A 15,838-nucleotide genomic window follows, 5' to 3' on the forward strand; every position below is an offset into this window, starting at 1 on the left:
GACAAAATGATAACTTTTTGTTTACTTTTGGAAAACGTGGGCAAAATTTTTAAAGTATTTTATTTCCAGGTCTCATTATCTTAAGCCAGTAGTTGTCAAAATTTTATAAACAGCCCCATCCGATGCTCAAGGACCACTTTCTGGAATGTTGCAAAATTCCACACCAAGAAGTAATGGGATGGACTATACCTGTCTACAGATCCCTATTCAACAAGCTCCTCATTTCAATCAAGTCACTGTGGGCAGTTACCAAGTGAAAACCAGGTACTTCTCTACAGATTGAGAAAGAAACACCACAGATTTATTTCAAGAGAATCATTTGACAAGCCGAATGTAAGATGAGTTAAAGCCGCCTCGAAATCCTTTGTCTTCTTTTGCAAGAGCACACAGGCTGCAAGCCCTGATTATTATTATCTGCAATGCCCTGTACCCTGAACTGGCACTCCAGTTTGATCTAAGTTGTAAATGTAGCTGTGTTTTCATTGGGGTCCTGAGGAGGTTCCCCTACTATTGACCATATTCAATGGATTCTGGTATTTCTATCATTAACCAAACTTAAAAGTACAATGTACCACAGACTCAGGGGTAATGGCATTGCAGCCAGGAGCATGTGACTTCTATCAGCGATTCCCTGATCTTGTGTTCCCTGGAGTTCTCGCTGTTGGAATACAGTGTACACATATGATTTGAGTGTAAAAAATATTAAAACTTACATTAGAAAACGTGTGCAACAATCCTTATGATAGGCCTGAAAATATTAGATTCACAGCTTAGCCCCCTACAGTTCACATCCGGAACCTGAATATTTATATTTATCTCCTTCATATTTCATGTGGATGGTTCAGTAACTGAACCTAGTTCTAGTTCACTTGCTGCTGATACTGCTCCTCTCTATTCTGTGGGCTTGGATACAGCAACAACCAGTTAACTGTACACCTGCATGACTTGGGAGCATGCAGTTGCTGCAAAGATATGAATGCATTTGTGACTCTCCCAGCATGCTCTCTGATGTTTGGGGCAGATCCAAACAGCTAGTGATGCCAGGGGATCAGGCTACCTGTAACCAGACGCAGAATGACAAAGCCGATCAAGATATCCTCGGCGGTAGCAGCTGTTTACTTTTGCCATCTCTGTTATTCAGCATTTGGAGTGATACTCTGACCTGGCTCAGTGGAGGAGGTGAGCTTGGGCCTCTGAAGGTAGGGGTGGTATCTTGCTTCCTCTATTGAGTTTTGTCTGATTGCACTTTTATCATCAGAGACAAAGTGGCAAAGGAAATGGAGTATCAAAGACTATATACGACTATATGACAAGCCTGAATCAGAGTTTAGGGCATGGTTAGGGAGATCATAGACTTGTGTATCAGGTAGATAATTGAAATATACTGCACAGGCTCCTTGCATCACTTTTCTTGGTGAGTTAAAAATGACACTGTAGTAAAATAATCGCAATGGAATGGAATTTTACAGAAAGCTGGAACTGTAAATGCAGCTTTATGGAAAGATTTTTATGACATTAGAGACCTTTATGTGGTACTGTAAGTAACTGTTACAGTTACGAGTCCTGAGACACCAGATAATTGGACTCACTTGTATGCCAATGCACCAGAAAAGTGCTTCTGAATGTAGGTATCCATCACCGGGCGGAAATGAAAATACTTGCTGTCCCGCAGCAAATTTATTACGAACACCTGGGAAATAGAGAGAGAGAGAGAGAGAGAGTTAAGATAAATAGCTGCAGTGTACACTAGATGGCATGGTAATGTTAGCAACACACATTAAAGGAATAGCAGATAAAACAAACTTGATGACAATCTGAAGGAAAGCAGGAAATGATAAAAGTAAACAGAGGGTCTGTTCTTCTGAAGGGCACTGATCAGAAACATCGGCCAGAATTTTACATTCAGCGTACGGGCGCGTGCCTGACGTGCCGGAATGTAAAGTGATGCGCGATGATGTTGGGCATGTGTCCCGACATCATCGCGAACTCGCACGAAATTTCACTTGGCGGGCGCGTGCCAGAGTCGGTTGCGCGCCCACCAACAATTGAAAGGTCTATTAAGACCATTAACAAGGTAATTAAGTTGAATTTTATGCTGGCCATCCAACCTTATGGTTGGCGGGCAGGCGAAAAGGTCAAGTGGCCTTTAGATTTTTTAGGAAACCCCTCATCCACGAGCGGGATGAAGTTTCCTAAAGCTAATACAAATTAAATAAAAACTTTCTTTTGCCATTAAAAACATATTCGATCTCTTGTGACACAGTCACATGAGGGGACATGTTTCATTAAATTTTTAATGACATCATTAATTTTTTAAAAAAGCGCTTCAATCTCCGAGGCAGCTCCGTACCTCAGGGAGATTGAAGTGCTCTTTCACGCGCATGTGCGAACTGCGCACTAGACCCGACTTTCCCTCCTCCTCCCGCCGCATAGGCAGTGCTCAGCGTTACTGCTCGTGATCCATATAGGGCGGGCCTTAATTGGCTTGCCCGCGTGAAATCGCAGTGCAGAGCCAATCGTCATCAGCGGTCGGCTGTCCAATTGTCCCTGCTCACTCCCGCCGAGTCTGCACATCGAATGTAAAATCCTGGCCACTACCTTGTACTTCCAGCATGCTATGACATTCTGTTTCTGATAGAAGTCACTCTGTCCTATCCTTATGATTCTCATACACTGTGGCAGGTGGTGGGGGGGTTGCGGAAATGGACACAAAGGAAAGACTGAAAGCAAATGGAGCAAAAAAAAGGGCTGGGGTATGGATTGGGGGACTGGATGCACAGGGGAGTTGGTATCTCTGATATTTACTCTGCTTGAATGTCTCATTCATAATGCCCAGTCTGATAAAACCTACAAATCTACTCCAAGTGTGGCTGGTGGATATAGAGTAAAATCAAAGGTATCAGGATGACAAGATTTCAAAGTTGGTGCCTTGGTTATATTGCAAAGCTGTATTTGGCATCTTCCACTGGGTTGCAAATACTAGCAACTGGCTATCGTACCGTTGAGGAGCAACATGTTATTGTGGCTCAACCAAAGTCATGAGTTTTAGGACAACAAAAACTTGCACTCATACAGTGCCTTTAATGTAGTAAAACTCAGCAGCTTTATCAAAGAAACTGACCCCAAACTCCTATAAGGTGAACTCAGGACAGGTGACCAAAAGCTTGGTCAAAGATCAAGGTTTTAAGGAGCATCATTCAAGAAGAGAGAGAGAGAGAGGTAGGGAGATGGAGAGGTTTAGGGAAGAAATTCCAGAGTTTAGGACTGGGCAGCTGAAGGCACCACCAGCAATAGTGGTGCGATGAAAATGAGGGGAAATGGGACCTTTACAGCTGCGCAGATTGCACCTAAACAAAGCCAGAACCAATTTCATTGTAAGGTGATTTGCTGGTGCCATTGGGGAAGGATTAAACTTACTTGGCAAGGGTGTGGTAACCAGGAGGTAATATGAGAGAAGAGTACCAAGGTGCAAAAAATATCGGGAGAGACAAATAGTACTAGCAGGAAATAGGAAGGTATTAGATGGGTTCAGCGTTAAGAAGGAAAGTAATAAACTGTAAATTAGGGTTTCAGTGCATGTATCTGAATGTGCAGAGAGTGGCAAATAAGATTGGTGAGCTGCAGACACAGATTGCCATGTGGAAATATGATGATTCTGCATCTGCTTTAGTTGTGTCGGCATCATAGACTAATATCCCTATTCCACCAACATTTATATTTGGTAGCGCTAGCTAAACCAGGCATGACCTGCTGAAATGGTAGTCCTGATAATGAAAACTATTAAATGGAAATAATCTAAAGATGGATCTTGAAGATTTCGGATGATGGGGTTGTGACTATTTCCTTAGGCAGCTTGCTCCTTTGTAGGATTTTCCTTGAGAAGAAAGATTGCTGATGCATTGTCTTGGAAACAAATGGTCTTTGTAGTTTGTGTGGACGACTACCTTGTGTTTTGTTATTGTCAGACGGCACTAGGTATTTGTCTCTATCAATTCCCACCAGTCCATTCCATAATTTATAGAATATGGTCAGTCTATGTTTTTCCCTTCTTTGCCATAATGATTCCCATTCCAAATATTTTGATCAATGATGTGACACTGGTGTATTTCCCATACTGATTTGTGCAGAATCATGCAGCACATCTTCACATGTGGCAATAATGGAGACCTGGCTCAAAGAAATGCAGGATTAGATGTTAAATAGTCCTTGATACAAGATGTTCAGGAAAGATAGGAAAGGAAGGAAAGGAGGAGGTGTGGCAGTATTGGGTAAGGAGAATATTGCAGTGCTGGAGAGAGAGGATGTCCCAAAGGAGTCAAGGACAGCATCTATTTGGCTAGAGCTAAGGCACAAAAAAGGTGCAAATACATCGCTTGGTGTAGTTTGTAGGCCACTGATTAGTGGGAAAGTTGTAGAGGAACAAATTTGCAGCAAAATTACAGAGAAGTGCAGGAATTATAGAACAGTTATAATGCGGGACTTTAATTATCTGAGTACAGATTGAGATAGTTGTAGTGTAAAGAGCAGAGAAGGGCAAGAGTTCTTAGAGTGTGTTCAGGAGAATTTTCTACAGCAGTATATTTCCAGACCAACGAGAAAAGGAGGCATTGCCGGACCTGGTTCATAGGAATGAGGTGGGCCAAGTGGATCTAGTGTCAGTCGGGGGAAAATTTAGGGCACAGTGATCATTGTATCATTAGGTTTATGTTGGTTATGGAAAAAGACAAGGAGCAATCCAGAATAAGTATAATTAACAGGGGGAAAGCCACCTTCAACGGGGGTAAGAATGGATCTGGCCCAGATAAATTGGAATCAAAAATTAGCAGGCAAAACTTTAACTGAATTTTAACTGAGCTGACATAAAAGGTAATTAAAAAGATTTCTGTCAGCATATAAACAGTAAAAGGGTGATAAGAGGAGAAGCGGGACAATCAGGGACCGAAAAGGGGATTTACGCATGGAGGCAGGGGTCATGGCAGAGGTACTAAATGAATACACCTGTCTTTACCAAGGAATAAAGTGCTGCCTAGGTCATGGTGAAAGGAGAAGGGTTTAAAATTGATCAGGAAGAGGTATTGGGTGGTTTGTCTATACTAAAGTCGGTAAGGCCCCAGGGCTGGAAGAGATGCATCCAAGGATACTGAAGGATGTGACAGTGGAAATTGCAGAGGCACTGGCCATAATCTGTCAATCCTCCTGACACTCAGGGTGGTTCCAGAGGACTGGAAAATTGCAAATGTTACACCTTTGTTTAAAAAAAGGTTTAAAGATAAGCCCAGCAACTACAGGGCAGTTATTTTAACCTCAGAGGTGGGGAAACTTTCAGAAGTGATAATTTGGCATAGAATCAATAGTCACTTGTGCAAATGTGGGTTGATTATGGAAAACCAGCATGGATTTGTTAATGGAAAATTGTGTTTAACTAAATTGATTAAGTTTTTGATGAGTTAACAGAGATGAGGGTAATGCTATTGACACGATGTACATGGGCTTCCAAAAGGCATTTATAAGGTATCACACATAAACTTGTGAGCAAAGTTAGAGCTCGTGGAATAAAAGGAATTGTGGTAACATGAATATGAAATTGGCTGAATGACAGAAGACAAGGAGTAGTGGTGAACAGTTGTTTTTCAGACTGGTGGGGTTCCCAAGGGATCGGTGTTAAGGAACCCTGTTCTTCCTGATATACATTAATGATCTATGTTAAATCCAATACTCATATGTTGAGGAAAGAATGAGTCTGAAGCCAGCCTGTACCTTAAGACAGATTTATTTCCAAGCCTGCAGAGTGAAGACACGGCGGAATCCTCCTTCTAGCGAGTATAGGCCTAAACTGCTCAATTTCTCCTCACAAGACAAGCCCTGCATCTCTGGAATCAATCTAGTGAACCTCCTCTGAACCGCCTCCAATGCAACTACATCCTTCCTCAAGTAAGAGGCCCAAAACTGTGCACATTACTCCAGGTGCGGTCTCACCAATGCCTTGTCCAGTTGCAACAACACTTCCCTATTTTTATACCCTATTCCTTTTGCAATAAATGCCAAAATTCCATTTGCCTTCCTTATTACCCGCTGTACCTGCATACTAGCTTTCAGAGATTCAAGCAGGAGAACACCCAGATGCCTCTGCACTGAAGCATTCTGAAGTTTCTCTCCATTTAAATAATAAATCGCCTTTTTATTCTTCTGACCAAAATGGATAACCTCACATTTATCCACGTTAAACTCCATCTGCCAAATTTGGCCCATTCATCTAACCTGTCCATATCCATTTGTAAATTTCTTATTTCTTCATTGCAACTTAGTTTCCGCCTATTTTGGTGTCATCTGCAAACTTAGCTATAGTACCTTCTATCCCTGAATCCAAGTCATTAATATAGATTGTAAATAGTTGGGGCCCAAGGACTGAACCCTGTGGCACCCCACTAGTTACAGCTTGCCATTCAGAAAAAGACCCATTTATCCCGACTCTGCTTCCTGTTGGTTAGCCAATCCTCTATCTAAGCCGTCTAAGCTCCTGTGATCTTATCTTGTGTATTAATCTTTTGTGCGGCACCTTATCAAAGGTTTTCTGCAAGTCCTGATATACTACATCTACAGGATTGCTATTATCCACTTTGCCTGTCACATCTTCAAAGAACCCTAGCAAATTAGTCAAACAAGATTTACTCTTCATAAAATCATGCTGACTCTGATGGATTGCATTTTGACTTTCCAAATGCCCCATTACTACTTCCTTAATAATGGATTCCAACAATTTTCCAACGACAGACGTTAAACTAACTGGTCTATGGCTTCCTTCTTTCTGCCTCCTCCCCTTTTTGAATAAGGGCATTTTTCCAATCCACTGGAACCTTTCCAGAATCCAGGGAATTTTGAAATATTATAGCCAATGCATCCACTATCTCCTCTGCAATTCCTTTAAGACCCTGGGATATAGGCCATCAGGTCCTGGGGACTTGTTACCCAATAGTTTGCTCAGTGCATTTTCTCTAGTGATGGTGATTGTTCTAAGTTCCTCCTTTTCTATGCCCTCTGCACTACCTGTTACTATTAGGGTACTGGAAACAGGTACTGGTATTGGGGTATTGAGGTACATGAAACTGGTTTCATGACGGGGCGAAACCAATTTTTGGCCTTCTCGTCATATTGCGCCCCCCCATCCCCCCACCTGCCATGACACCTGACACCAAAGGGGCTGAAAGATTCTGGCCATAGACTCTTCCAAATTCCCCCAACACCCAGTGTGAACACCTTTTCATACTCTTGTAACAAAGTCCTAATACTTCCCCAACTGGGGACAGCTGCTCTTGGTTACCAGCTTAGAGCTTGTACGCTATTGCAGCACAATTCCAACATTAAAAACCTAGATCTTAGTGTACAGGGAACAATTTCCAATATGCAGATGATACAAAACTTGGAAGTATTGTGAGCCATGAGGAGGACAGTGTAAAGCTTCAAAAGCTCATAGATAGGTTGGTGGAATGGGTGGACTAGTAGCAGGTGAAATTTGATGCAGAGACATGTGGAGTGATTCATTTGGGTAGGAAGAAGGCAGGCAGACAATATAAAGTAGAGTGCAGAAAAGATTCACAAGAATGGTTCCAGGGATGAAAGACTTCAGCTAAGTCAAAAGATTGGAGAAGTTGGGACTGTTCTCCTTGGAGAAGAGAAGGTTGAGAGGAGATTTCATAGAGGTATTCAAAATCATGAGAGGTTTGGACTCTGTAGATAGAGAGATACTGTTCCCACTGGTGGAAGGATCGAGAAACAGACGGCATAGATTTAAGGTAATTGGCAAAAGAAACAATGGTAACATGAGGGAAAACCTTTTCACACAGCGTGTTGTTAGGATTGTGAATGTACTACCTGAAAGTGCGGTGGAGGCAGGGTCAATTGTGGCTTTCGAAAGGGAATTGGATTGTTTCTTGAAAAGGAAACGTTTGCAGCGAGGGGAAAAAGCAGGACTGGGCCTGAGGTGAATTGCTCCTTCTGAGGGCAAACATAGAAGTGATGGGCTAAATGGCCTCCTGCTGTGCTGTATTCATTCTATGATTCTATATCCAAGAAGCCAGAATAGGAAGAGTTCAGAAACCTTGGACGGTTGCAAAGCTGGAGAAAGTTACAGAGGTAGAGAAGTTTTCAGCCATAAAGGGATTTGAACAGTAATAACCGTTGCAGCATGGCTTCTCAGCCAGATAGACAGGGCTCAAATCCCAGGGCTCCTTATTGCTCAGATCTATTTTGATCGGCTGGGTAGGTTTAGTAAGCCTCAAGGTTGCATGTTGCACAGATCTGATGGCCACTGCCACATTACATTATTTCATCCATGCTGCCTCTAGCTTGAATACACATCCCTCAAATGTTTTCCATTTCTCTGGTGAGTGGTGAAGGGTGTGAGTAAATCCTCTGAGTAATTGGCTTCAAACTTCTTCCATTCATCAACCAGTGAACTTTGTCTCATTTAATCTTGTCAGGACACAATAAATCACATGTTAACACCAAGGCATTGCTGGACAAAGAGTCAATATAGGTCAGTGCGTGGTGATGGGTGAATGAAACTTGGTGCGAGTTAGGATATGGACAGCAGAATTTTGAATGACATCAAATTTACGGAGGGTCGAAAATTGGAGGCCGACCAGGAATGTGTTGGAATTGAAACAGTCATATCTTGAGGTGAACAGGCATGGTTGAGGGTTTCAGCAGCAGATGGGCTGAGCAAGAAGTTCCAGAGTGGAGGTTGGTGATCTTGGTGATGGAGAAGACGTGAGATTGGAAGCTGAACTCTGGGTCAAATTCGATGCTATGCTTGTGAAGTGTGGTTTAACCTCAAACAGTAGCCAAGGCCCTGGCTACTGACTCCATCCCTCTCCTTGGCTACTGATAAGCAGTGTAACAAATTAGAAGCTTTGGAGTACTGTACAATAGTAAGGTACTTGTAACATACTTCTTTAAATCCAATGATACTTGATGGGTGGGGAGCAGGGTGTGGGGAGCGGGGGGTGGTTGCAAGGGAGCTGGGGGTGAGCAGAGAAAGAGAGGGCTGTGTTGTTTTGTGTTCTGACAAGATTAAATGAGACAAAGTTCACTGGTTGGTGAATAGAAGCAGTTTGAAGCCAGTTACTCAGAGGATTTACTCACACTCTTCACCACTCACCAGAGAAATGGAAAACACATCCCATGTCAGGGATGTGTATTCAAGCTAGAGGCAGCATGGATGAAATAATGTAATGTGGTAGAAGCCATCAAATCTGTGCAACATGCAGCCTTGAGGCTTACTAAATCTATCCAACTGAGGAAAATAGATCTGAGCAATAAGGAGCCCTGGGATTTGAGCCATGTCCATCTGGTTGAGAAGCCACGCTGCAATGGTTGTTACTGTTAGGTCGTTGGGTTACAAGGCAGCTAGTGTAAAAATAAATAAAAACACTGAGCTTGCTGTTTAACTAGAAATTGGTAGGTCCCTGCATACTTCATGTACATATCATACTGTAGATGGGGAGGGGGAGGAGAAGAAAGAGGAAAAAGAGAGAGGGAAATGGTAGAAACTGCATATAATTAACATTCATCCAAATATATAATGAAAATAGAAGAACCACAATTCTGTAAAAAGATGCTACCGATGTCTTTTAACATCCTGTTTTTAGAGAAATGGAACCCCAAAACACATCAATACTGCAAGCTATTATTTCAATTTGTTCTTCAATACCCCCGAGGTATCTTTGTATTTTAAATATACAACTTGTTTAAAGAAAGTTAGTATATTGGTCTTTCAGCTCACATGATCTAGCCTCCCTCCAGCCTGTCTCTTAGTCAAGTATAGTGACTGCTGAGGAAGTGAGTTCATCGAATCCTTCATTCGGATTGGGAAAGGGCCATGTGGGTTATGCCACAGCTAGTGGAAATATACAGATGCATTACATTCATGACTTTCATTTTAAATAGTAGCTTGGTAGCACAGAACTTGAGTGTTGCTGAAAAAAGAGACATGCTATCTAAGCTTTTCATCTTGCACTCATCAGGATAGCTTGCAAGAAATTACCAACAGTAATGGGGGAACAGCAATTTATACTGCATGAGAAGAGAGTGCTGATTGTTTGGCAAGTGGACTCTGATTGGTGGAGAATGCAGCATGGAACAGTTAACTGCCCAGCTTTTTTCAAATTCAGACTGGACAGGTCGACTCTGATTGTTCAAGGCATTGCCCTGGGGAATGAACCAGGGGATGACTGTTCCCTAAGCTTTTGTTTAGTTGAAAAGGGTGCAATGTGTGGACATGTTCATTCTGTCTGCAAAGGATGGGGCCCTGTGTGTGAATATATGTGGCTTCTAGCATGCGAGCCCAACTGACAATCTTAAATTGACTAGAAGCCATATATATTCACACAAACAGCCCTGTTCTTTGCAGACAGAAGGAACATGTCCACACATTGCGCCTTTTTCACTAAACAAAACCTTTGGGAACAGACATCTCTTAGCTCTTTCCTCAGGGCCACGCCTCCACCAATTAGAGATCAGAGTTCACTTGCCAAATAATCAGCACTCTCTTCGCATGCAGTGTAAATTGCTGTTCCCGCATTACTGTTGGTAAGTTCTGATGAGTGCAGACGAAAAGCTTAGAATTTTTTGTTATTAAATAATCATTTTAAAGCCATCCTTTATCCATTGTTCATGATGGCATTGAGCCAGACAGACCAGAAAGGTCCCATGTACAATTCTGCTGAGTCAGTTGTCAGCCTGCACAGAGACAAATTTTGCAACTGGTCTCAGTGTGCCTGGGTTATGAAAGGGAAAACCAGTCAGGGTGCCTCCTCCTAATTCTTATCAACCAAGCCTTATGGAATGTGGATGTCACATCAGAACAGGATTATGCTTGACTGTGTAGCCTACAGTTACTGTCTAGGTGTACATCTGAGTAATGACCACATGGGCAGTGAATTACTAGAGGGTGTCTAAAACCTTAGCAATGATTGGAACTTTCAAGAAGGAGGGAGAAAACTCAGGTGGGTAAAACAAAATGATAATCTTAATTTTGTTTTGTAATTTGGCAAATGCTGTGTTAAAGCTGATAGTTTGAAAGAATGGAATTGAAATAACTGACAGTTGATTTTTTTTAACCACACAACACACGGGGACACAAATCCCAAAAGTCTTATTTGCCAATTGCCAATATATCCTGAGAACATCTCACCCAACAGTCTTCACCTCAGATAATTCCAAGAAATGTGTAGGTATATAACTTACCAGGTTAGTGATACTTACCAAGGATTGAAATACCAGTAGCCCATATTTCTCGGTGTTGTCATCTAAAATTGTAAACAAGGTGTCTAAAATATCCTGTAAAAACTGGAAAAGAGAAGAGAGATTTAACTAGGGAAGCTGTTTCAGTTACAGTCCCTATTTGCTGAGCATTGAAATCAATCTACTTCAGAAAGGGGTAGTTTATTTTAATGCTATTTAGAGTCAGCCCTCTACAATAAGCAGCCAGTGGCTTGGATCTTCTCTGCAATAGTTCATTGGGTTAATACACCATGCAGTAAAGAGTCAAAGAGACAAAGAAAGACCAGATTTGATCAATTAGCTGCTCTCTATTGGGGATACCACTGTTATCCTCTGCTATTTAGGACATTGTGTTGGGGCTGATCGCTATCCAGTGACCCCATTTGCACATGAGGATCCAGGTGAGGATTGGATTGGGATCCCAATGTTCATTGAAGTTAACAGCCATTTGGGTGAGGGGTTGGAGTGATACCAGTGCCCGTGGAACCATGACTCAACAAGTAGATAATCTCTCCAAAAACAAATTGTATGAGTGAATATCGAATAAGTATAAAAAGTAATTAATTTACATTCCACCTCAAGCTAGCCAAAATTAATAAATCTTTCCAGAGACTATGCATTAAATCTCTTGAATAACTGGCTTCTCCCCAAGCCTGTCTTTTTTCCAGTAAGATGAAAGCAAAATACTGTGGATGCTGGAAATCTGGAATAAAAACAAAAAATTCTGGAAAAACTCAGCGGGTCTGGCAGCATCTGTGGAGAGAAATACAGTTAATGTTTCGAGTCCATATGACTCTTCTTCAGAGCTAAAGAGAAGTAGAAATATGATGGATTTTATGCTGTTTAAGAAGGGGTGGAGCAGGTGCAGCAAAATAGAAGGTTAGAGATAGGTGGGAGCTATGGAGAGATTGACAAAGATGTCATGGACATAAGACAAAGCGAGTGTTAACGTTAATGGTAAAGACTAAAGAAGGTGCTGATAGTGGCATAAAAGTAAGAGCAAAATGTGTTAATAGCAGACATTCTGCACTTACCTTTATGCCACTATCAGCATCTTCTTTAGTCCTTACCAATATTGTTAACACTCCCTTTGTCTTGTGTCCATGACATATTTGTCATTCTCTCCTTCGCTGATCTTCCATCTTGCTCCACCTGCTCTAGCCCCTCTTAAACAGTATAAAATCCATCACATGTCTACTTCTCTTTAGCTCTGAAGAAGCCATAAGGACTCGAAATGTTAACTCTGTTTCTCTCTCCACAGATGCTGCCAGACCTGCTGAATTTTTTCAGCATTTTCCGTTTGTCTTTTTTCCAGGTTTCCTTGGTCCTTGTACCATCTCTCTCACTCTCTCCTAAGACAATAGGCAGGCAATCTACTCTTAGCCTTCTGGGCATTCTTGCTCTGGCTAATGAAACACATGTGCAAGTAAACTGGGATGACTTACCCTCCCAGTTTCAAGAGTGATCTGTGTGGATGAACTGAATCTCTGCTTACCACTATCTTCCACAATAATTCCCACAAATTCTAACTTCCCCTTCCCTGCATTTCTGTGTTGAAATTAAGACTCATCAATAGTGTTATCAACCTGGGAGAAGAAAAACTGAGCTTTAAAAATAGTATTCTTATCATTGTCTTTGAACATTTAAATTAGTTATAAAAATATCAGACCTGGGAGAAAAGATGTTTGTCTGACAGTCAAGAATCATCCATGGGGTAATGAGGAGTCTCTTCATTCACTGATTGGCATGGGAAGATGGGGCACCATGAGGATGGCCATGTTGGGGGATTAGGAGTGGGACAATTAGAGGCAGGGGTCATGTGCTGATAGCTTTAGGAATATATCCAACCAAAGATGACAACCCTTGTCACAGAGCATAGCACTTATCCTTTTCCAACATCTTTGATTCCTTACTTCCCTTAATAGGCGCTCATGCAATGATTTACAGCTTTTAAAGCTCTATGCTTGGTATCCCTAACCATCACTTCTTTATAATTTACCTCACCCCTTCTGTCCTATTCTATTCAATTCCGTACTGTGAACTCAGTCGTTTGCCAAAAAAATCAATCAAAAAGTACCTCTTTAGCACAGTTGGAGATTTTCATCATATTTGCCTCCTAATTACGCCCTATATAAGTGGTAATAGAAGCCTGGTAAAGGCCACAAGTGCTTTAATAAGGCCTGTAATGCAATTTTCAACACTCAACACAACAAACATTAGAAAAGTTTAACATACTGCTCCATCTGTGCTTTGATTTACTAAGAGGGAGAGAATAGACAGAAGTCAGGATTAATAGGAAGATGTCAGAGGTGAGATGACAGGGGAGCAGAAAGCAGAGGGTAAAGAAGAGAGGTGAAGGGCAAGGGGAAGGAGAGAATGGGAGCAGAGCAAAGAGGAAAGGGAGAGTGGGGGAGGACTGGAGGCAAGGTTGGGGAAACAGAGGAATGGGGGTTATAGAGAAGGGTGGTAATAGGAGATAAATGGAGAAGAGGTAAGGAGAGGAGATGCAAGGATAGATGAGTGAAGCAGAACTGAGTAGGGAAAAGTGGTGAAGAGAGAAATGGAGAAAAGACAGGCCTGAAGAAATGAGAAGATGAGAGGAGAAAAGGGCATAATTCTTGAAATGAATCTCAGGCTGCTCTATCTATTCTCTGAGCATATGGGCCAGACATTCTGGACAACATGATCTGAACATTGACTTACTTTAACTATTTCTTCACCACTGACATGGCGTAGTCTCCCAAGGATGTCCATCACCCTGTCTGGCTGTGCTTTCCATTTCAAAAGTGCAAGGAGGTCAACTGCAACCAATCAGGAATTAGGTATTAAATTGAATCGGTAGTAGACTATGTGTTAGTTAATACAGTACACAAAGAATGTTGTCGTGGTCTGCCTCATTTCTCCATGCCTCATGGTCTTGTGCTTTCCACTTCATTTCCAGTAGTTCATAGGAGCTTCCCATTTTCAATTTCAATGAAAAATATGACTAAGGAAAAAAAATATATGAGGTGGTTTTCCATTGCCTTCCCAGTTTGTGTTTAAAGGAAACACAGCTCCCCTTCCTGCCTGTAAGCAGCCCTTGTCCCTCCAGGTTCTGGCTCTTCTGCCATCATCAGCGAAAATTTGCTTGTTCCACGTTGGCCATGGCTTGTAACTGAGCTTAGGACACTTACCTGGGCCTGGGGTGACTTGCAAAAGGGGGGGGAATGACCACACCCTCAGGTCTCAAATGACCCTAATAGCAAATATCGCTTACCACAGAAACAAATTCCAAGCAGCACTGCTTTTGTAAGTTATCAGAATCCTGAGCGTGAGGGACAAATTCTTCAGAAATTTGGAAGCTCAGTCAGATAATAGGAAGATAGAAACAGGATTAGGCCATTTAATCCCTCAAATTTATTCCATTATTAATGAGATCATGGCTGATCTGTGACCTAACTCCATATTCCTGCATTTGCCCCATATCCTTTAATACTTATGATTAACAAAAATCTATCAATCTATTTTATATTTAACAATTGATATAGCATCAATTAGCCTTTGTGGATCAGAGTTCCAAACCTCTACCCTCCTCTGCGTGTAGAGATGTTTCCTAATATCACTCTTGAAAAGTCAGGTTCTAACTTTTAGACTATGCCGGCTAGTTCTGGACTCCCCAGCCAGCAGAAATAGTTCCCTTAATATTTTGAAAATTTCAATCAAATTATCCCTTAAATCTTCTAAATCCCAAGGACTACAACACTAGTTCACATAATCTCTCTTTGTAATTTAAACTTTGGGGCTCAGATATAATTTTGGTAAATCTATGTTGCACTCCTTCCAAGGCCAATATCCTTGTTAAGGCATGGTGCCCGGAACTGCTCTCAACGTTCCAGGTGTGGTTGGACTAGGGCTTTGTACAGCTTTGTATAGCTGAAGCATGACTGCTAACCCCCATCCCCCGAATTCTAGTTTTCTAGATATAAAGGCCAGCATTCTAGTAGCTTTTTTGATTATTTTCTGTAACTGTTCAGGACATTTTAATGATCAGTGTATCTAGTCCCCCAAGTCTCTTTGGGCCTCCACTGTTTCTAGTTTTTCATCATTTAGAAAGTAAGCTGTTCTCTAACCTTTTCGGTTCAAAGTGAATAACCTCACATTTTCCTGTATTGAAATCCATTTGCCCAAGTTTTCCCCATCATTTAATCTATCGATGTCTCTTTCTGCTTTTAGGCTTCCACCTATGATGCTTATAATGCCATCTATCTTTGTGTCAGGGGCAAATCTGGATATATGGCTTTCCATCCGATCATCAAAGTCGTTACTAATACAGTAAATAGTTGAGGTCCTAATTGGTACTTCGAAGAAAACAAATAGGACACCTCATTGTCATAACTTTAAACTTCCACTTTAAAGGTTACCTTATGCAGCTTCATAGAAAGTCTTGCGCTTGAAACTATAATGGTTATTTTTACTTTTCCCAAAAGTGAGCAAGGGATGTTGGTTGGGAGGAGGTCCATAATTTTAGAAATTGTTCTATGTGCAAAAAGGATCTGTTTCAGGAGCAGCATTTTTCTAA

At 41.6% G+C, this 15,838-nt stretch overlaps 1 protein-coding gene across 1 annotated transcript in view; it reads right to left on the reverse strand.

Annotated features, from left to right (window-relative positions):
• Positions 1 to 15,838, reverse strand: part of dock3 (dedicator of cytokinesis 3) — a 1,401,685-nt gene that overhangs the window by 299,983 nt on the left and 1,085,864 nt on the right. Inside the window, 3 exon segments of the mRNA XM_041191502.1 lie at positions 1,590 to 1,690; positions 11,263 to 11,346; positions 13,984 to 14,081. Coding sequence (XP_041047436.1) covers positions 1,590 to 1,690; positions 11,263 to 11,346; positions 13,984 to 14,081 — 283 coding nt within the window.

The sequence above is a fragment of the Carcharodon carcharias genome, chromosome 7 (assembly GCF_017639515.1).
Source record: "Carcharodon carcharias isolate sCarCar2 chromosome 7, sCarCar2.pri, whole genome shotgun sequence".
Lineage (NCBI taxonomy): Eukaryota > Metazoa > Chordata > Chondrichthyes > Lamniformes > Lamnidae > Carcharodon > Carcharodon carcharias.